The sequence below is a fragment of the Callithrix jacchus genome, chromosome 13 (genome assembly GCF_049354715.1).
Source record: "Callithrix jacchus isolate 240 chromosome 13, calJac240_pri, whole genome shotgun sequence".
Classification (NCBI taxonomy): Eukaryota; Metazoa; Chordata; class Mammalia; order Primates; family Cebidae; genus Callithrix; species Callithrix jacchus.
In genome coordinates, this window is record NC_133514.1 from 12,152,280 (window position 1) to 12,174,639 (window position 22,360).

Genomic DNA, 22,360 nt, shown 5'->3' on the forward strand with positions numbered 1-22,360 from the left:
TAATAGTGGAAGGAATTTGTCCCCAAAGATCTGTTCTTTGTATAAATGATGCCACCACAATTGATGCTTCAATAAAAATGAATATTTATGAAATGTAAAATGACTTGGATTAACTTATTCCAATTTCACTCTCTAAATTTAGATTTTTAAATCATGCCAAAATGTAGATTTTGATTACAAAAGCAAGTTGGAGAAGAAAAGATGTACTTGACAAGAAAAAGAGAGCAAAATTTAAAAAAAAACTTGAAGTAAGTATGACAAAAGATGACAGAAAGGTGGTCAATTATACTAAAAACAGCAAGACAGATCATCTTCAAAGCGGAGTTATTTAATTCACAAATGCAGTCACATTACAAGAAGCAAAAGTTACAAAAAAGCATGAAGTAAAACGTCTATGTCTTCCATCCATCCTCATCTCATTACATAGCCCTCTCCCCAGCTATTAGTTTCTTAGCTATCCTTTCAAAATTTCTCTATACATACACATTATTTTCCCTCCTGTTCACAGAAACGTTAGCATACTATCCATTTGCCTGTTCAGACCTTGCTTTCTCCACTTAACACAACATCTTGGCAATTCCTCCATACCCATTCATACAGATGTTCCACATTCTTTTACAGCTGCATATCCATTGTGACAATGAACCATAATTTATTTAACTAGCCCCTATTGATAGGCATCTGGGTTGTTTCCAGTCTTGTGCTATTGCAAACAAAGCTGCGGTGAATAACCTGGTACAGTCATCACTGGCATGCGTGGAAGTTACATCCTGAGGATAAATTCCCAGAAACTGAATTTCTGGGTCAAAGGTATATGCATTTACATTTTTGATAGATACAACCAAATTACCTTCCATAAGAGTTGAGTCAATTCACACTCTTGCCAGCAATGTACAGGAGTGCCTTTTTCCTTAAGAATTTACCAACACAGTGTATCATCAAAGTCCCAGATTTTTGCCAGTCTGAAAAATGAAAAATGGCATTTGCCTTCTCCTCATTATGAGTGAAGTTGAGCATCTTTTTATATGCTTAAGAGCCAATTGTACTTCCTTTTCTGTAAATGGTCTGTTCATAACCTTTGTCTATCTTTCTAATGGATAGCGTTTTTCTTATTAATTTCTAGAAGCTCCTTATATAACTAAAAAGATTGCTCCTTCACCTATGAATTGCAACTATTTACCATAATTTGTCTTATGGCTTTGCTTATGGTGATTTTTGCAATGCAGAAGATTTTTACTGTCATATGATCTAATTTATTAGTCTTTTATGTTTTCTGATTTTCAAGTCATGGTTAAGAAAGGCTTTCCTCACACCCAGATTGTAAAAACATTCTATTCTCATACTTTGTTTCATCTTACAATTATGTAAACAGAAAAAGAGCATAGGAGTTAAGGCCAGAAACTCTATAGCCAAACTGACTAGGTTCATATCCCAGCTCCATTACTTATTAGCAATGTACATTAGATGAACCGCCTAACATCTATGGGCCTCAGTTTCCACATCCATAAGCAGTGATAATAATAATTACTACTTCTTTGGGTTACTTGAGGATTAAAAGTAAATTACTACAGTGCCTGGCACATGAGACACTTAACAAGTGTAAGCTATTACCATCATACATCTGGAATTTCTTCCATCAAACATTAAAATTTATCCTGGTTTAGGGTGTAGAGATCCAACCTTTTTTTCCATATTCCTACCCAGTTGTCTCAACATCATTTATTAAATATTTCACCTTTTCCCCACTGATTTGAGATAATCACTTTTATCAAATGTTACATTCCCATATGTATTTAAGAACTTCTGATCCTTTTTCCTCTTTTGTACATTTCGAATTGCCTTACCTTGTCTTACCACATTGACTGTATCTACAATACAATGTAAAATAATATAAACTAATAACCCATCAGTCAAAGTAGGCCAATTCATGTTATAATCCAATTTAGGTAGCCTGGGAGAAATTAAACACAAAAAGTTTAAAGGTTTGAATCTTACCTTCTTACAAAGTATACATCAACAACTAGATAGCACTTAATAAAAAGGTGGAAGTTTCCTTAAGAATACAAAAAAGGGGCCGGGCGCGGTGGCTCACACCTGTAATCCTAGCACTTTGGGAGGCCAAGGCGGGTGGATCACGAGGTCAAGAGTTCGAGACCATCCTGGTCAACATGGTGAAACCCCATCTCTACTAAAAAAAAAATTAACTGGGCACAGTGGCACGTGCCTGGAATCCCAGCTACTCGGGAGGCTGAGGCAGGAGAACTGCCTGGACCCAGGAGGCGGAGGTTGTGGTGAGCCGAGATCGAGCCATTGCACTCCAGCCTGGGTAACAAGAGCGAAACTCCGTCTCAAAAAAAAAAAAAAAAAAAAAAAAAAAGGTAGGATTTCTTTTTAAAGATGGATTAAAACTAAGATAACAAAAAAAAAAAATCTAACAGTGCACACCTGATACAAGGTACTAGTCTGAGATCTTTGTCTGAACATCAGTGGAAATCTCAATATTTCTTCATTAAATTCAGCCTAAAGTGGGCCTTTGGGCTGAAATAAATGAGTTAAGGAAATAGCAATTCATTCCTATGCTGGAATTGTCTGCTCTTCAAACATTCAGTAGATACTCTTGGTGAAATGGACATAATGCTTTGGGAGGAGTTAACTCTTGGGCACCTTTATTTCTTCTACGAAAATCAAGCTGCTTAGATTTGCTGCCTCTTCTAGGGTCAATCTGATTTTATTTCCTAAAAATCATTTTCACCAAAGTTTTAAAATTTATTTTCAAAGAGTTCAATAGTCTCCTATTCTTTAAATTATGTTTTCATGATTCCCTTTTCTCAGGTCTTATTTTCTATATTTGTACTTTCTTCCTTTTATTCTTGAGACTAGCTCATTGTTTATAAATATTATTGGTGTAGTTCAATTTTTTTTTTCAAAGAGCCACCTTTTGGATTAATACACTGTCCTACTGTTTTTTATATTTCTATTTAAAATTCTTAGAAGAGGATACCTTCTGATGGTGTTCTACATCTGTTTTTAACATCTGTTAGTGCCCCCAAAAAAGCATATAACAACAAATACGATGAACACTAAGAACGTAAACGCAAGAAAGCCAAGATTGAATCGAATTTGCCCAAGTTATTTTAAATGACAGCTCCAAATCCCAAACACCTGATCCCACGTATACTATGTAAGAAGGTAAGATTCAATCCCAAACACAGATTAGCAATGTTTCCAATATGCAAAAACAAGTTCCACATAAAATAAAAGTTGGGCTTTGTGTTAGTCTGTTCTCACACTGCTATAAAGAACTACCTGAGACAGGGTAATTCCTAAAGAAAAGAGATTAAATTGGCTCATGGTTTCACAAGCTGTACAGGAAGCATGGCTTGGGAAGCCTCAGGAAACTTACAATCACAGCACAAGGAAAAGCTGGCACATCTTCATTCGTTGGAGCAAGAGAGAGAGACAGCAAAGAGGGAAGCTACACACTTTTAAACAATCAGATCTCCTGAGAACTCATTCACTCTCACGAGAACAGCAAGGGCAAAGTCCACCCCCCATGTTTCAATCCCTCCCACCAGGCCCCTCCTCCAACACGTGGGAATTATAATTCGAAATGAGACTTAGGTGAGGACACAGAGCCAAACTATACTGGGCTTTTACAATAATTATAGTAATTAATTGGAAACAAGATCAGTTCTGACCTTAAGGAACCCACAACTTAACAAAATGGAAGGCACTCTGAGGTTTTAATTATAAGCCTTCCACCTCCAGCCTATTTTCAACAATACAATACCAATACAGTTCAACAAGTATGAATTCCCCTTGTCCCTCAGTCCCAAGTTCTCAGAGTATTGCTTGGTGGTCAGGCACTAACGCAGAATGAGACCAACTCTGTTTCCCACATATAGGGAAAACACATTGCCATGTACCCTGCCAGCCAGCCAGCGCTGCCCAGATGCCCCCTAACCTGAACAGAGCAGGCTGGAAATGAGGCAGTTCAGGGCAGGTTCTGTTTTCACCACTCACCCAATAGGCCTATTCATGTTTTGATCCATTTTAGGTAGCCTGGGAAAAATTAAACATTGAAACAGTTTGAAGGTTTGACTCTTTCATTCTTGCAACGTGGAAATCTATTAGTAGGCCACAGTTTGTAAAAGGGTGGAATTTTCCTTAAGAATATAAAAATGGTAGAATGAATGCTAAGATGATAACACTTAAAACCACAAGGAAGGAGTTGATGATAGTACACACCTGATACTCAGCTTATCTAAAGGCACTAAGGAGACAGGCCTTCTCAAATCAAAAGGCAATGCTTTTGTCACCCAATTTTCGAGAGTCAGGGTACAAATAATGGAGGTAATATAGAGAAAGGAGGAGTTGAGAAGCAGGATGAAAGGTGCAGTAAAGGTGAATTTAACATTCAAAACAATACTACTAACTCTTTAAGTTTCAAGTTTATAGCCACTGAAATCCAATGAAGAAATAGCACTGCCCATTTCTGGAGCCAGTCAGGGCTTTCAGCAACCTGTCAAGGCTGGGGAGTGGAGACTGGAATGTCCACACTCCAAATTTTAAACACTTTTTGTGGAAAAAGTTACAACAGATGAACAATAAGAACATACGCATCGTAGGCCTGGCCCTACCTCAAAAAAAAAAAAAAAAAAAAGCAGTTTACTGGCCCAGATACAGAGATGTGTCGGTGTACCAAAAACACTCATAGCTATATGAAGACAGCAGAGCCTGGAAAGGAACCAGGTCCTGAGGTTTTGCAGTTATATGGTGGGGATATGAAAAAAACTGTTGGTTCATTTCGCAAATGTTTGCTAATCTTTTAAACCAAATCTCATTTACATATTAGGAAACGGATTGGGAAGCCTTTGGTTAAGATAAAGCCAAAGTAAATTTTGGTCAATCTTGACCTTGAACCAGTTTGGAAATGTGAACAAGAGTTTTGGATTCTTTGTTTTTTTGGTGTCTGGGAGGGCACAGCAAAGGCACCGTAGTGTGTGAACGTGAAGTATAGCACAAATCGAGGAATTTTAGCATTTGAAAAGTGTTGCCTTTAAACACACACTTAGAAATACCTGCCTGTAAAAGAAAAAATTTTTAAGATTTAGATAATCTGGTTATATTTTATGTATCTATATATAAGTATACATATTTAATAATCTAGATTTGTTTCAAAACGCAATCTCTGAATTTGAATAAAAAATAAACCCCTACGGCTGAGTTGGAGGTGAAATGATGGGGAAACCAGGGAATAGAAACTGCCAATTCGATTAATAATAAACAAGTCACACAATTTCTAAACTACTTCTAATCCAAAAAACCTCTACCTTTTCTAATCTCATACTAATTATTCTACGAGATGACAAACTCTCAACAGGACCTCCTCCTATCCTCAACAATTCTTGAAGGAAAAGAAAAACTTCCTAGGAAAATTTTTAAACGCTGAATTTCTTTGGCATTGAGCCATGTGTAGCAGATTAAACATCACTTACTCCTCCACCAGCTCTAAGGCAGTGGTTTACAACCTAGGGCCTACATTAGAATCACCTGGAAGACTAGTTTTGGCGCTTGCTGGGCTCCACCCCCAGAGTCTGATTCAGTAATGGGACGAGGCCACCCCGAGTGATGCTGCTGCTGCGGGTGGGGGGCACTTTGAAAACCGCTGCACTAAGGTAATACTAACTTATGGCCCTCGTACTGGGAACCCCGTGCTATATGCAACAGACACTGAAAGATTTTTAAAACTTTTACAGTTTACCATTACATGGCATCGAATCATGTGAACATTTTTCTAAAATTTCACTCTTATTGTATTTTCCCAAAGTATCGGAGTGAGAATGACTAGAAAGTTGTCCAAGTTTGAGGAGCACCGCTTTAAGTTGACCCAGCGCACAGCAGCCCTTGCCCCCTGGGGACAGCCTGGCCGACCTAGAGCACGAGGGAGGTCTGGGGGTGACTCCTGCTGCCAGAACACCGGCCTGAGACGCAGTTCCACATTTAAGGTTTTCGTCGTCCCGTCTCATCCCGGGACAACACTCGCACCAGCCCCGCTGCAGGTGTCCTGTCCCGGCGGCCAGCGCAGAAAAGACAGGAAAGCCGGGCGCAGAGCAGCGCCGCGCGAGCCAGCGAGCAAAGGCGGACCACAGCGGCGCCTTTCCTGCCCAAAACGTGGGACGGCCAGGATAGCTGCACTCCAGCTGAGTGAGACCGACGCACGGGACCCCTTCAAAGTGCCCGGTTTCGTTCCAGAAGATGAGACACCAAACACAAAGGAACATCAGCAGAGCCGAGACTCATCTCTGCCCCGGCCGGCGCCCCTTCGCGCCTGCGCAGACCCTTCCCGCCAGAGGCCCGCCCGCGGCTTCCTTCCGGGCAGCGAGTTGGGGGAGAGTGAAGGGGGGGGCGCGGCCCCCGGGCACAGGCACGCATGCGCAGTGTCGCCGCCCGCGCCCTCCGCCTGGCCGGTGCTTACCCGCTACTGGGATCGGCTCCTTCCGCCCCGGCAAGGCCTCCTGGGGGCTGACGATCTTCGATGCGGAGTCGCCCATCCTCGGGACTGCAAAAAGGCTATGGAGGAGTTGGCGAGCCCTCCGGGTGGCCGAGAGCATGGGAGAGCACCAGCCGAGGGGCAGTCGCGGGGGGCGGCGCGGCCGAGAGCGGAGCCGCAGCCTGAACGGCCGAAAGGGGGGTCCGCGGCTGGAAACTGTGGACGGCTGGGGCGCGGGCGGGCGCGGGACGCTGCTGACGGGGCCGGCGGCCTCCGGGAATCGAGGTTGCCCAAGGCCGGAGTCTTACGGGCTGTCACCGAGGGCGTGTTCCTTCCCTGCAGGGGGGTGTGGCCCGGCGAGGTCCTCTGGTTCTCCGCTCGGGACGAAGTTCTGAGGCAGAGAACAAGTGCCCTCCTGCCGCACCAAGTACGTGAAGCGGCAGAGGCCAAAAAACAGCACCGAGCCCTTGGGGATGGGGTTTGATTTTAAAGTTCTTGCCATGTCACCCCGACTTCGCAGTTCAGCAGTCCCCAGTGCGACAGAAGTGGACCTGCCTTACAGCCAGCTAGACTGTCCGTTTTTATTGGCGACATTGTCATGACGGTCATCAGAAGGGTTCCTATTCGTCCAAAGTGAAAACTAAGCACAGTTCTCAAAAGCACGAAATAGGCGAGATGAATTCAATATTACGTATTTACAGATATGTTTACTTCAGGCCCAATACGGGAACAAGGCACCAACAGCATGATTAAGGAAGTGTAGGTGAACTTCATGGTGCTGTTGGATCATTCTTGTTTCTGAAATCAAAGGCGATGACATTCGTTCCTGTGATAAATTCTCAAACTGAAGGTAAAGTGGTTAGAGCCAGGTGATTGACTCGGGAGTTGTCTGTGTGAGATTTTGGGTTAACACAGGTGTTCTGGTCATCTCAGAGAAGGAAAGGAGCTCCAGGTTAGCACCCACAGAAAGAAGGCTTTGACCCAGCTTCCTGAATGGGTTTAGTTACCACTTTGTTTTCATGTGGTCTGGACTGTAATGTAAGGAGGGCAGGAGAAATAGCAGTGCTGTAGTGTAAATACAGTGTGTTGCCAGGCAGACATACAACATTAGAAACAGTCTAGCTTTGATTTTGTAATTTGTCTTTTTCCTGGGAAAAATCATGCCTAAACTATTTGTTACTGCTATGAGGCTATACCAAGTAGATTCCACTGTCCTTTCATGAAAACACCCCCCAGGAGTCCCTTCTAGGCTCGTGAAGGCCTGGTCACTGTTAAGGGTCTGAAAAAATAGTCATTCTGTCAAAATATTTTGCGTTTTTCACTTACTGCATTTTGATACATATTGATTTGGTTTTTTTCTGTGTTTTGTGGTTGATTGTGTAAAGTTTCACATGCTAGAAACATGCTGCAACTAAGAAGTGAAGAATGTTTCGTGTGAAGAAATACTTGGCATGATGGCTCATGCCTATAATCCCAACACTTTGGGAGGCTGAGGCAGGAGGATTGCCTGAGGCCAAGAGTTTGAGATGCCATCTTTACCAAAAAAAAAAAAAAATGTTTTTAAGTAACTGGGCATTGTGGTGTGGTGGTCCACACCTGTGGTCCCAACTACTTGGGAGACTGAGGCAGGAGGAACGCTGGAGCCTGAGAGGTAGAGGCTGCAGTGAGCTATGATCACACCGTGCTCCAGCCTGGGCAACAGAGCAAGATCCTGTCTCAAAAAAAATGTACTTATTTAATTTTGATGTTAGATGAAAAAGTGCAACAGAAGTAACTGTGTGTGAATATATGTAGTGTATGTGAAAATGCACATATTCCCAGTTGCACACCCACCGAAAAACAACTGGAAAAAAAATGCAATTTTTTTGTTGTTCAGGGTAGTGTGATTCTACTGATTTTCATTCTTTAAACTTCTTTAAGTGTTCTGTATTGTTACGTTGTTCTCAAGTGTTCCAGTGGCTGTTACTTTTATAATTATAAACAAATAAGCATTTTTAAAAGAACAGATATATCTTATTTCAAAAACAAGGGTTTTTCATCTCATTTACCAGAATAGTTGCAAGAAAAGTTACATTGAGTTTCTTTGGATTTTTGAGGAAATAATTGAACATTTCTGTCTTCAGTGATGCCATTTTCACCTCTAGGACTTCCTTTTCTTCAGGCATTCCATCTAATCCAGCAGTCCCCAATCTTTTTGGCACCAGGGACGAGTTTCATGGAAGACAGTTTTTCCACAGACGGGGAAGGGGAAGTGGGGGATGGTTTCAGGATGAAACTGTTCCACCTCAGATCATCAGGGATTAGCTAGCTTCTCCTGACCTTGTGATCCACCCGCCTTGGCCTCCCAAAGTGCTGGAATTACAGGCGTGAGCCAGTGTGCCTGGCCTAGTTAGCTTCTCATAAGGTGTGTGCAGCCTAGATCCTTCACATGCACAGTTCAAAATAGGGTTTATCCTCCAATGAGAATCTAATGCTGCTGCTGATCTGACACCCACATCTAACTTGGGAAGGTGGGAGATGAGGTTCTCTTGCAGAGTGACTGGATCCAACTAATACTTGGATACTTGGCAGTTCTAATAATAAGACAAGAATGTACTTTGGTCAACAGTGTCACAGCCTACTCCTGTGGCCCCTCAAATATCCATGGATATCTTCTGACATATAGGACACACCCTATTTGAAGAGAGAAAAACCCGAAGTTCCAAGCAGTTACTGCATCCAGCTCAGCGTCCATGATCTAAAGATGTACAGTCCCTTACAAGTCTGGATGTAACTTCTCATCCCCTTTGCCTTCCCCAAACACCAATTTGGAAAAAGAGGACAAAATAGCAGTTCTTTGTCTAAGCAAATTTGAAGAGATTAGACTGCAAAGGTAGTGAAGTAAATTCTTGGTTAGACCCCAGTTCTGTTTTCCAGGAGGAACTCTCTTCTTTGTTGCATCTGAAGATACTGTCTTTACTCACTGGAAGGTTCTTACCTGTGATCCATGATGAGTATGCCCCATGAAAGGCTACACATCCTTTTATATCTGGTTTCTTACTGGTGCACTTTTGAGGGACTGTGGGTTACTTTAGTAGGGTCAGATAGGCACAGGCATTGGCAAGCTAGGCTTATAGCTTCTTTGTCAATTCAATTTTTAAAGATACTGAATGGATTTCATATACATTTGTTTCTCATATAGTTCCTTTAAGAAATAAACACAGATACAGATATCAATTAGTCCTATTTCTCATACCTAACTACTCTTCATGTTTATTTAATAGACTCTGTCTCATGTCTCCTGCATCTACTAACTTCATGGCTATACGCTTACAGCCGGCAAAAACGGCAGGCATGGCTAGGAAGGCAGTGCCTTAATGTGATTTCTGTTGCTTGTCTGGCTTCCATTGTCCAGCAGAGAACACTTTGCTGCTCGCCTTTGAGAAGGGCCTTGGGTCACAGTTTTATCTTCTGCTATCGGAAGTGTAATAGCTCTTGGCTTCATCAGAACTAGAAGATCTGAGTCACCACTCAGTCCATTTGTTTTGCAGACTACAGGCAGAGAACTCCAATCTTAGCATAGCTTTATTTCCTTGCAGCTCTGTTAACAAAATGACTAGTTTTTACCTGAGTTCATCTTTATTGAAGTACTTTGCTAAAGAGACAGGAAGAAGTCAATACTCTATCACTGACCCAGAGATTCACTCCCAACCACTTTCCCTGCTACTACAGTTTCAAAGAGCAAGTAGTCTGCCTGCTAAGATATTGAGTTGACAATTTTATCAAATGTTTTATGGCAGAAAAAAACAAAAAGGATTATAAGGGGGTGGTCATCAGCTTTCCCCTTATAATCCTTGTGCGGCCTGTCAGGTAAATTAATACTACATAATTTAGGTTAATTTCATGGTATCTGCAGAAAATCTAGAGCTAATATGTTAGTTTAGCAACATTGCAGATAGAAAATCTATATGTAAAACTCAATTGTATTTCTATGAGACAAAAAATAGAAATCAGAATTTTTAAAATACTACTTATTAGCATCAAAAATGTTTAAAATTTGTATCTGACTAAAGATGTGTTAGGCCTGCATATCAAAACACAAAACATTGCTAGGAGAAATGTTAAAAGACCTAAAAAATACAGGTGGAGCTACATCATGTTTGTGGATCCAAAGCCTCTCAGTATTGTTAAACGCCAGTTCTCTCCAACATGATCTATAGATTCAACACAATCTCAATGAAAATTCTAGCAGGATTTTTTGGTAGAAATCGGTGAGCTTATTCTAAAACTCAAGTGCCAATGCAAAGAACCTACTATAGCCAAAAACTGAGGAGTCCAGTTCCAGGCCAAAATCTTACTTATCTTGTAGGCCTGACCATGGCATTTGCAAAGGCTTTGCCTAGCAGACCTCAGGAAAGCTGCCCTACTCACACCAGATGTAGAGCGCAGACAGTGAACTACAGTCTCAGAAGAAAATTGCAGTCAAGAACTCAGGCCTTCCCCCACGCCAGCCATGCTTGTAATTACATCTGCGTTTTGAGCCCAGTCACCTCCATTTGGAGGCCTCTGTATTGGGAGACAGGGTGCAGGAGAGTTATTAAGATAATTCTCCACTCTCAGTACTCATAGGTCTGCCCACCCTCCCTTCCTCCACTGCCATAAGACAGCAGGAGGCTACCTGACTTCAAGATTTACTGGAAAGCTACGATATCCAAGAAAGTGTGGTGGTGTTGACCGCAAGAGACAAATAGATTCATGGAACAAAATAGTCCAAAAAAACCCCTACACGTACATGGTCAGTTGATTTTCAGCTAAGGTGCAAAAGTAGTTCAGTGGCTTCTAAACTTCTAAAACTCTTCTGTTGTTTCTAAACTGCCCAGTCTATGGTACTGTGTTACAGCAGCCTGATAGATTAAGACAATTCATGAGAAATGGAGCTTTTATTGTGTTTAAGCCACTGTGGCTTTGAGTGGCTCAGTGGTTCTTAAACATCAGCATACACCAGAATCACATGGTGGGCTTATTAAAACAGATTGCCGGGCCGGGTGTGGTGGCTCACGCCTGTAATCCCAGCACTTTGGGAGGCCAAGGCGGGTGGATCCCAAGGTCAAGAGATCGAGACCATCCTTGTCAACATGAGGAAACCCTGTCTCTACTAAAAATACAAAAAATTAGCTGGGCATGGTGGCACGTGCCTGTAATCCCAGCTACGCGGGAGGCTGAGGCAGGAGAATTGCCTGAACCCAGGAGGCGAAGGTTGTGGTGAGCCGAAATTGCGCCATTGCACTCCAGCCTGGGTAACAAAGAGTGAAACTCCGTCTCAAAAAAAAAAACAGATTGCCCAGTCCCAACCTGGAGTTTCTGATCCAGTAGTTTGAGTTAGCCCTGAAACTTTGCATTTCTGACAAATTCTTGGGTGATGCTGACAGGGCTGGTCCAGGCAGCAAACTTTGAGATTCACTGTTCTGGTGGAAACCACACCCGATATTCTGGCCCTCAGTTAACATGCCTCTAGAGCCCAGAATCTGTGATTGTTCTCAACTGCCTTCACCCGTTCCAGGTTGCACACTGAATCCAATTCTAAAACTTAGCTCATTGTTAATTATTCAAAGCTATCATTGCTGAATATTAAGCAATTTGGAACATAACCAGAAACCATGGGAAGAGCTAGGAAATAGAGGATATTCGATAGCACCTGGTAGAATCTGTTGGACCCTCAAAATCTGGATTACAGAACCTAAATAATTTAAAACTTCTCTTGGCAATAATCTGTGATTTTCAGAAATTGCAACTAAAACTTTAAATAACTTTTTTTTTTTTTTTTTTTTTATTCTGAGACGGAGTTTCACTCTTGTTACCCAGGCTGGAGTGCAATGGCGCGATCTCGGCTCACTGCAATCTCCACCTCCTGGATTCAGGCAATTCTCCTGCCTCAGCCTCCCGAGTAGCTGGAATACAGGCACGCACCACCATGCCCAGCTAATTTTTTGTATTTTTAGTAGAGACGGGGTTTCACCATGTTGACCAGGATGGTCTTGATCTCTTGACCTCGTGATCCACCCACCTCGGCCTCCCAAAGTGCTGGGATTACAGGCGTGAGCCACCGCACCCGGCCAATAACATTTTTTAAATCTATGTCACATTAAGTTAAGCTCTGATTTTCTTTTATTTTTTTAGTCATTCCTCTTCATAGACCAAGCATGTTATTGAATCAGATCAAAAGCTATGAGGAGAGCAAAGCAGAGAAAGTAACAGCCCAGTGGCTGAAAATGGAAAATGAAAACCTCCACAGGGGAATCATAACATTTTGAGTGGCAGCAGTGCCCAGCCGTCAACACACACAAGTGGTGACAAGCCAGAGTATTTGGAAACCATAAAACATCAAAGGTGCTGTAGGAGAATGTACAGAAAAACTTTCAAGTGTGTAAGGTGATGATGATGATGCAGAAATGGAGGCTGTACAACATGTCTTTGCATACTTAGTACCATTAACAATTTGACAATTTAGCACAAGATGTATATAAAATACATCTCCAAGAGAATGTGTTCTTAATCAAACTTCAAAACTGACCCATTAAAGTCAATAGTGCAAAGCACCAAATACCTGTGGATGATGTACTCCTGGGAACTAAACAGTTCCCTGGGAACGAAACAGTTTTGGAGGTTGGAAAGTTGCTGTACTGTGCCCGTGTCCATCCTTATACATGTACATAGGTGATGATAGCTTGAGTCAGCTGCAGGCAGGGGGCTCAATGAGAGAGAGCTTTGTAAAGACAGCTCTTCGCTTCAGCTCATCAGTTTTGGTAGCAGGCAAGTTTGTTTCCCACTATTATAATTTGATCATTCTTCTGAGGAATTCAATACCCGTTCTTAACTCTTTTATTTCTGTACAGGGAGCTAATGTTTACCTTGGAAATGTTGCAAAATACACGTAGAAAAAAATAAAATATATTTTGAAAATAAAGCCCATGGCCTCTGGAGGTATCCAGTGAGAGCCAGCTCTGTACTTCCTTCATGGATGTCTGGTGAGCTTGCCTCAGCCGTCACCAGTGTCCCTGCACCGCCCCCCTCAGAGCACCTGGTACTGCTGACTCCATGCTGCCAACACTCCCTGGGGTTCAGGTTCCCCTGCTTTAATCCGAAGCCCCCACAGGTAGCCTGATGCATTTTCTCTCTGAGCCTCACCCCACCTGAAGAATTCAGGATCAGAACCCCCAAACTGGGTGAGAGAATAATTTAGGGACAGGGTTGGGTACTGTACAGTCTGGCATAGAGGCTGTAAGATTGGCATAGAGTAAGTACTTAAGAAACTCCTTTTTCACTCCCTTGCCTACTACCAACGACTCCTCAGCGCCCCAACCAATCCACTTGCAGCACTTCCCTGCTGTTAGGTAGTACCCTGCCTGCCTAGGAAGATGGAGCAGCCCTTGACAACCTTCCTTGCCCTTGTCAGAGAGGGTGTCTCTTTCTCTGTCTTACTCTGCCCCAGGCCAGATTAGACTCCCCCAACAAATGACTTCCTATCACCATGTATCTTTCCTTCAGAGCTCCCATCAGAAACATCACTGGGGATAATAATACTAGCACCAACCTCACAGGTTTTTTTCTTGGCGAGAATTAAGTAAGTTAACATGGGGAAGGTGCCTAGAATAGTGCCGGACACATAGGAAGCCCTCAGTACATGTTAGCTAGGATTATAATACCCAATCATTTGTGTGATTGTTTGAAATCCATTTCCTCTTCTGGACAGTGAGCTCCATTCTGGAAAGAATTGTGTCCCTATTTTACTTATTATATCCCAGTAGTAAGCATTCATTCAATGCTGGCTGCGAGAATGCATGAATCATTAAAGGCCCTAAGTCTTTCTCATCTGTTCTCCAGGATGTCTAGTGGCCTTTATGCAAATAGGATTCTTAGTCTCTTATTTTGTTATCTAAGTGCTCTCTGGTTAGTATATGAATTAAACTCCTTCTTACATACACATAAACTCAGACATACGTCACAGAGACTTCCCCCCTCTGTCCTCACAAAGGACGCAGGTAGAATTCAGTTTTATAAATACTGTTATTTGTCAATATTATCTTCTCTAACCACTTACTTAAAATATATGGCCATGAAATACAGTAATCCAAGTGAGTATGCTTAACATACTACCTAATAACAGCTGCGATGATGGTGACTGTCTTTATTATAAAGACATGACAAGTCAAGAGCCCGGACTGCCATTGTAGGACGTAAGAAACATTTGTTGAGTAAATGAACAAATGGCCAGGTGAATGAATATTGAAGAGGTGGCCTGGATTGTAATCTAGTTTTGGATTAACCAGTTCTGTGACCTTTGACACGTTATTTTCCAATTCTTCGTTTTTCCCTTCTGTGAAGTTAAGGGGGCAGCAAGGAAAAATAAAAAATTCTCTAAATTCATTGATTCACCAACTTTTTTATTTTATTTATTTATTTATTGAGACAGAGTCTTACTATATTGCCCAGGCTGGTCTCAGACTCCAGACCTCAAGCAACCATCCTGCCTTGGCCTCCCAAAGTGCTGAGATTACAGGTATGGGCCACTGTGCCTGGCGTGAATCACCAGCTTTTTAAGCTGAGAGGGCATTTGGCAGATCTGTCAGTTAATAGGTTGTTCATCAAGCTCACCCAGAGTCTAAAGATGTGTTCAAAGTCAAATTAGATGGATTCTTAGTACAGAAAACAATAACTCTGGGCACAAAGTATACTCTCAGGAAGCTGGGTTGAATGAATGAAGCAGGGAATGGTATGAGATTATCTCACTTATAACTGCTTTAATTCGTTTAAAGGTTAATTATCAGATAACTTATTTATTTCACTAATTTTGTCAATGATAATTCAATTTACTACCTGTACGAAAATAATCTGTTAATCATACCTTTCTTGGGGACATGTTTGCCCCAGAGTACATATACAGTATACTTTTTTCTTCAACATGTTACTTCAATAAAATGCAGTTATTTTAGGCTCTTATTAAGTGTGCATGCACATACATGTGTGTGCAAGCACTCCTGTCTGTGTGTGTGTAAAAGAGAGAGAATAGAAAAAGCCTGAAAGAATGTATCCAAGCTGTTAACAGCAGTTATCTCTAAAGGGTAGAAATATAGATAATTTTCATCTTTTTCTTCATTCTTTCATAATAAGCAATTTTCAATTCAGAAAAAAGAAATAAAGATTCATAATTCATTTATGAAATAGTCTGAACTCAGGACATATAAGCCAGTTAATTAAATTTTTTGCTTTCTAATTTAAAAAATAATATTCTATGAGAACACCTTAAGTATGAAGAAGAAAACATCAATGACCTTCTATTGCAGTAGATCGGATCTTCCTTCCCACCCCTTCCAGATGGATGGAGGACTCCCTGAGCTTCCCGCTCATTTCCAGTGATGAAAAGCACCGTCCAGTTTGGTCTGTACTTAGACTTCACTCAGGTCCACTTTCATACTCACTCCCTTCCCCACTCCCAGCCCAGCATGGATCCAGGTTCCCTCCCAAAAGACACACATTGGGAGGAGATCTACTTTTCCTTCTCCCTGGGATCAAGCTCTTTTAGGATTGGGGCCTGGGAAGGGGAATGGAAGAAATGGAACAGGCCTTTCTTTACCTAGCCCACCAGTGTGCTTCTGCCCTGGGGTTGCTCCGTTGGCTTCTCATGTTCAGAGTCACTGGCGTGGGAGTTGTCTATGTGGAGTGTGTCTCTAGCAGACTCTGAACACTCAGGCGAGTCTCCCCATGCAAGGCACCTTGGCATGGGAGCTCCACTACCAGGAAACCTCCTCCAGAGGTTCTGCAGCTTCTGCTCCAGAGGCACAGTCCACAGTGTCTGGCCGCTCAGAACCCTTGCCCCAGGAAGCCTAAGCTCATGAGCATTATGGAGGCAAGTTCAACCGAGCTAAGCTACCGTAGCTTCCAGTCCTTTAGTTACAGGGGCGCTTATACCTACTCACCTTGCCAAGCAGTGGGGCCACTCCTTCCTCTCCATTCTCCCTTTCCCTGCTAAGAAAAGAACAGAGCAGACCTACAGGGTACAGGGTTTCAGTGGAAATTTCCCCTGGGGAAAATTGTTGATTACTCATCTTGCAGACCTACCCCATCTGTGGATGATTCTCGTCCCTTTAGCTTTGGAGGAATGGGCAGACCATTTGACATCCCAGTGCCCCCCCCAACCCTTACCCCCACCATCAGCCTTTTACTTATACACAATGGGGAGCTTTGACCACTTTTTAATAAACTCTGAGCAGTTAGACCCCAACTGTTTGAAGATCTCTTTTGACTTGGGGTACCTGATGTCTCTTTGCCCTAAACTTTGGGATCTTTTTGCCAACTTTGGGGAAAAAGGTGAGTTTCCCTCAACATAGTTACATAAGTAGCATATTCAGATTCATGGGCAACAGAAAGAAAGCAAATAACCCACCTAAGCATGGTGATTAATGCCTGTAATCTTATGATTTGGAAAGCTGAGCTGGGAGGATTGCTTGAGGTCAGGAGTTCAAGACCAGCCGGGGCAACATAGCAAGATTTCTCCTCTGCAAAAAATAAAGTTGGCCAGGCATGGTGGTGCACACCTGTAGTTCCAACTACTCAGGACACTGAGGTGGGAGGATTGCTTGAGCCCAGAAGTTTGAGGCTGCAGTGAGCCATGACTGTGCCACTGTACGCCAGCCTGGGCAACAAAGCAAAACCCTTGTCTCTTAAAAAACAAAAAAACAAAAAAAAAAAACCTCAAAATGTCAACAGTGGTTATCTAATGAGATTGAAAGTAATTTTTTTTCCCATTATTTTTTTTACTTTCAAATTTTTTGTTTTTTTAAATTATTATTTTTATATAAAAGTTGTACATATTTTGGGGGTTCTTGTGATATTTTGATGCTTGTATACATTTGTAATAATCAAGTCAGGGTAACTGGGCTACCTATCACCTCAAACCTTTTTCTTTATGATGGAAATGTTAAAATTATTCTCTTCTATTTCAAAATGTATTCTAAGATTTTCTGCAGTGGACATATATCCCTTTTATAATCAGAAAGTAAACAATATTTTTTGAGACAGTCTTCGTCTGTTGCCCAGACTGAACCGCATTGATCCAATTTCAGCTTATTGCAATCTCCGCCTCCAGGACTCAAGTGATCCTCCCACCTCAGCCCCCCGAGTAGCTAAGACTACAACTGTGCACCATCATACCCAGATAATTTTATTTTTTGTAGATATGGGGGTCTCATTATGTTGGCCAGGCTGGTCTCAAACTCCTGGGTTTAAGCAATCCTACCCCTTCGGCCTCCTAAAGTGCTGGAATTACAGGTGTCAGCCACAGTGCCCAGCTGTAAACCGTGTAATTTAACAAAAAATAATTAGTATAAACGTGAGCTATAGATTGGTAAAAAGAAAAGATAATTAGGCTATTTTAACCTGTAGAACTTTTAAATTTTAGTCTCAAACACTGGGTTACCTCATTAAGCTAGATTTTGTCTCCTTTAATCTATTCATGCCTTGAAAAGAAAGATAAAATGTCTGCTCTAACAATGAAAACTTTCCTTCTGCACCTTCAGAAGAAATTAGGGCTTTTAAAAATTAATTATCCAATTTTAGTTATATGTTGAAAATGGGCTGGTTATTTATTGAGTTTCTTTTATTAAATTCTCATTAGGAAATAAATATTTTTAATTGCTAGCCAGTAATTATGAAATGTGTTATGCCCTCCACATTGTGGAGGAAGCTTTTCTGCATTCTATTACAGTGACTTCAAAGTGTTGATTTTTTTTTTTTTTAAGTTGGATTCTGGCTCTGTAGCTCAGGCTGGACCTCAGTGGCATGCTCCCATTTCACTGCAATCTCCACTTCCCAGGTTCAAGCAATTCTCCTGCCCACTACCCACACCCCGAGTAGCAGAGAATACAGGCACGTGCCACCATGCCAAGCTAATTTTTGTATTTTTAATAGCGATGGGGTTTCACTATTTTGGTCAGGCTGGTCTCAGACTCCTGACCTCAAGTCATCTGCCTGCCTTAGCATCCCAAAGTTCTGGGTTTACCAACATGAGCCACCATACCCAGCCAGCTTCAACCTTTACACTTTATTCGGAAGTTTAAATTTGATCTGATACTGAATATTTCTAAAGGCCTCTTTAGTATATATATTTTAAAGCAAGCACTACAGCTTGATCTGATTTTTTAATTGTCTAAAAAGCCTAACAAGGTTTGCCATCTCAATGTTAACAGAATTCAAAGTCAGGATCTCTAAATCATGGCTCTGTCTTTGAGCTAAGGGTACCCACCCCTAGTATATGTGTCAAATAAGTGAGTGCAAATATCTTTAGCTAGTTTTATATTTCACTCTTTACATTCCAAAATAATAAATAAACATAGGCATTTTCCAAAAATTTCTCCCAGTACGGAGCATCTGGATTCAAAAAACAAAAGAAGCACTTGTACATATCCTGCCTGTGGGGTATATCCTCCCCACAGAATGCACTCTTTCTTCTCTGATAATTTCAACTCTAGTTTTCATTTGGAGATGCCATATAAAATACATTTTGATTCATAAACATTATAGCTGTTGAGGTTTGCCTTGTTTTATTTCATCTTTTACTCGTTCTGCCTGCAGATAATATGCAGAAATTTTCTAGGTCACAATTATTTTTTCATCAGCACTTCTCCTTGAAATGGTAACCAGTGCCAGTGCACACAAAGAGGAAAGAAATTCATCTTTACTTCCAGGCTGCCGTACAGTTTTCCATGCTTAGTAAGCTGTGCTTCGTGCCACATATGCTTCCTTAAGCCTCTCATAAAGTTTAATTTAACTCGATAAATATTTGTGGAATTGAATTGAATTTCAGTAATTATTCTGTAATCTTAAAGCATGTAGATACTGGAAGGTAGAAGGATAATACACCGTTTAGTGTTTGCACTTTGAAGGTTGCCAAACCTCTACAAGCCCCATTGCTGAAGTCAGGTGATACTGATAAGTGGGTTTTGTTGGTTATGTGGGGCTCACTAGAGAACCGTTTAGTTCCTTTGGTCCCAGATTTCCAGGCTGAAAACCTAAATTGGAAATAAATTCATTTCCTTAAGCCATCTGGTGGCCTTTACTTGTAACTACAACATCAACTAGTTGCCAAAGAATTCTCATATATGCCATGGGTTCTGCCATTTTCTCACCGTATCTCCTACAAGATGTGTTATGATGAGACGATACCCAAGGAATGTGTAGATGTTAGAAATCCTTATGGTTCTAACCTCAGGGCTACCTTAATATCAAGAGCAACATAGTAAAGGCTGTCGATGATAAGGTCAGAAAAATCACATTAATTTATTATAATTACATAATTCAGTCATTGTTGAACACCCTTTAACATGCCAGGCAGTATACCTAGATTTATGGGCTATAAAAATTAATATGCAAGAGTTCATGTTCTCAGGAAATACAGGCAAAATGATCATATAACAGGGTACGTATTTTAGTAGGCCTGTCAAGGTAGAGATGGGGAAACCCTTGATCTTTACCCCAGATTGAAAATCAGAGAATGGCCACTGGTTCCTATTGAGGTTTGCAACATACCCAAAAATAAAATCAGAATTCTTTTTTGGAATCAGCTCACATGCCGATGCAGCTGTCAGTGTGATGTGTAAGTCAGTATCGGTATCCTACCTTCTGCAAAGCCAGGAATATTCATATCTTTGTGTAATGCATAATCCTCAAGGTCATGTTACCTCGAGTTGGATCACAACTGGGGAACTGTGGACCTCAAGGTCAGTAGATAAGCTCCCAGGTGCCTATCTAACTTAGCCAAATGCCACCTCCAGCCTGGCTCTTTGCTGAAGTAGGACAGCAAAGAGGATAACGAGCCTGCTTGCCTGGCTGCACAAGTGCCCATTTGGCATCTACCAGCATCCCAAATAACAAAGTGTTAGTGGACAAAGAGAAGAAAGAGTGCATTCTGTCTTGGAAGGGCAGAGAAGGCTCCTGAGAGGCGGTGATGTTTGAGCTGAAGGTGAAGCGTGGACAGAAATTCGCCAGATAGGTGCCGGCAAGGGCATTCCATTTAATGGAGACACACACAGGTGAAAAGTATAAATAAAGCAAGCCTGATTTGGGGACCTGTGGGGAATTCAGTGTGTCCAGAAAGGATGTTGTGAATGCCAAGTGGTGGAAGCTACAGCTGAGAAGGTGGGCAAGAGCCCACTCAGGTTGGGATGGGCATGGCATGCCCAGGGGATGGGCCTTTGCCCTGCTGACAATAGGGCCACTGAAGGATTTTAAACAGGGCAATGATATAAAATCACTTACATTTTAGGGGAACCATCCTGGAAGCAAGATTAATATCAGGGTGTGGTGGCTCATGCCTGTAATCCCAACACTTCGAGCCTTAGGAGGGCAGATCTTTTAAGGTCAGGAGTTTGAGACACCAACCTAACCAACATGGTTAAACCTCGTCTCTACTAAAAATACAAAAAAAAAAAATTACCTGGGCATGATGGAGCATGCCTGTGATCCCAGCTACTAGGGAGGCTGAGGCATGAGAAATGTTTAAACCCGGAAGGCACAGGTTGCAGCGAGCTGAGTTTGCACCACTGCCCTCAAGCCTGGGCAACAGAGTGAGACTCCATCAAAAAAAACAAAAAAGATTGATACCAGTTTGAAAGGATGGACAACGAGATCTAGAAGGTCGGTTAGGTGGCTGGTAATATATTCCAGACAAAACACTGCAAGGATTTGCAGATGAAACCAGTGACAGTAAAGACAGAGAGTGGGCGTGAGATTGAGAACTATTGAGCAGGTATGTTACACAGGTACCTTTGACTTGGATATGAGAGCTTAGGCATACAGAGGAGTTTAGGATAATTCACAGGTTTCTGGCTCATAAAGCTGGGGCAGGTGTCTCTGAGATTCGCTGAGTGTCTCACTGAGATCACAGAGGAGGAAAAGCAGCTAGGAAGCAGCAAACATAATGGATTTGGTTTTGAAAGCATTCACATTTGGGTTTTTATGGGGTGGGATTGATGTTCCATAGGCAGCCGCATGTTCAGGTCTGAAACACAGTTGGGAGGTCAGGGCAGAAGATATAAATCTGGAATCCATCAGCATCAATGCTATGCCAGAGGAAAAGATCATTCCTGACCAAGCTGTTATGATATCCACACTTGGAAGCTATATGTTAAACATCAAATGGGGAAATATGCATTCTCATATACACCCAAGAATATACAGATAACCTGACAGGAGGGCCAGGAAGAAGTCTGCCTAGTGTTTTCTGCAGAGCCTGGAAATAAGGTTGGAGTGGGGTGAGTGGAGGCCCAGAGAGGGTGAGGATCTGGTGTCACAAAGATGTTATGGATAGTTATAAAAGTAAGTCTTTTCAGAGTGTGTGTCTAGCTGCGTTGATTTCTTATAACTGAAGTCATAGTGCTGTGTCATCCTTGTCCAGGGCTAGCTGTCACTCCTTATCTTCAGCCTTGACTGGAGAACAGAGCCCTGGACTCAACCAACTCAATGGGATGGAAAGTGAAGAGGGACCAGGGTGCTCACAGGTGTGAAACTGTGAAAAATGTGATCTCGGACGGGATGGAAATTCCAATCACCGTCACCCTGGGGAAATACCAACATTATTCATCTAGTGGAACTTTAAGTTAAAAAGCTACCTACTTCTTTAGAGGAGGGGATTGTTTCCCCTTACGTCAATAAGTCAGTTTTCCCCCTCTTGTTTCCTATTATATTTTAGAAGAAATTCATTCCAGTTAATATGAAAATGAGAAGCCAGAAATTATGAAGGATGCGTATGGAAACAGCTCTAATGATTCACTGAGTCTGTCCTTTACTCTGGGTATCAATAATGCACTTATTTTTCTGTCATTTAAATGCTCAGTA

The 22,360-nt window shown here is 41.9% G+C and overlaps 1 protein-coding gene across 7 annotated transcripts in view; it reads right to left on the reverse strand.

Moving 5' to 3' along the window:
- MSRA (methionine sulfoxide reductase A) overlaps nucleotides 1–22,360 on the reverse strand; it is a 509,296-nt gene that overhangs the window by 362,991 nt on the left and 123,945 nt on the right. For 2 of the 7 annotated variants that reach the window (XM_078347099.1, XM_002756793.7), the window contains exon 1: nucleotides 6,479–6,775. The exons of the other annotated variants lie outside the window; for them this stretch is intronic. In XM_078347099.1, coding sequence (XP_078203225.1) covers nucleotides 6,479–6,614 — 136 coding nt within the window. In that variant the 5' untranslated portion in view covers nucleotides 6,615–6,775. Of the gene's footprint in view, nucleotides 1–6,478; nucleotides 6,776–22,360 lie in introns of those variants that run through there. 7 annotated transcript variants of the gene reach the window in all.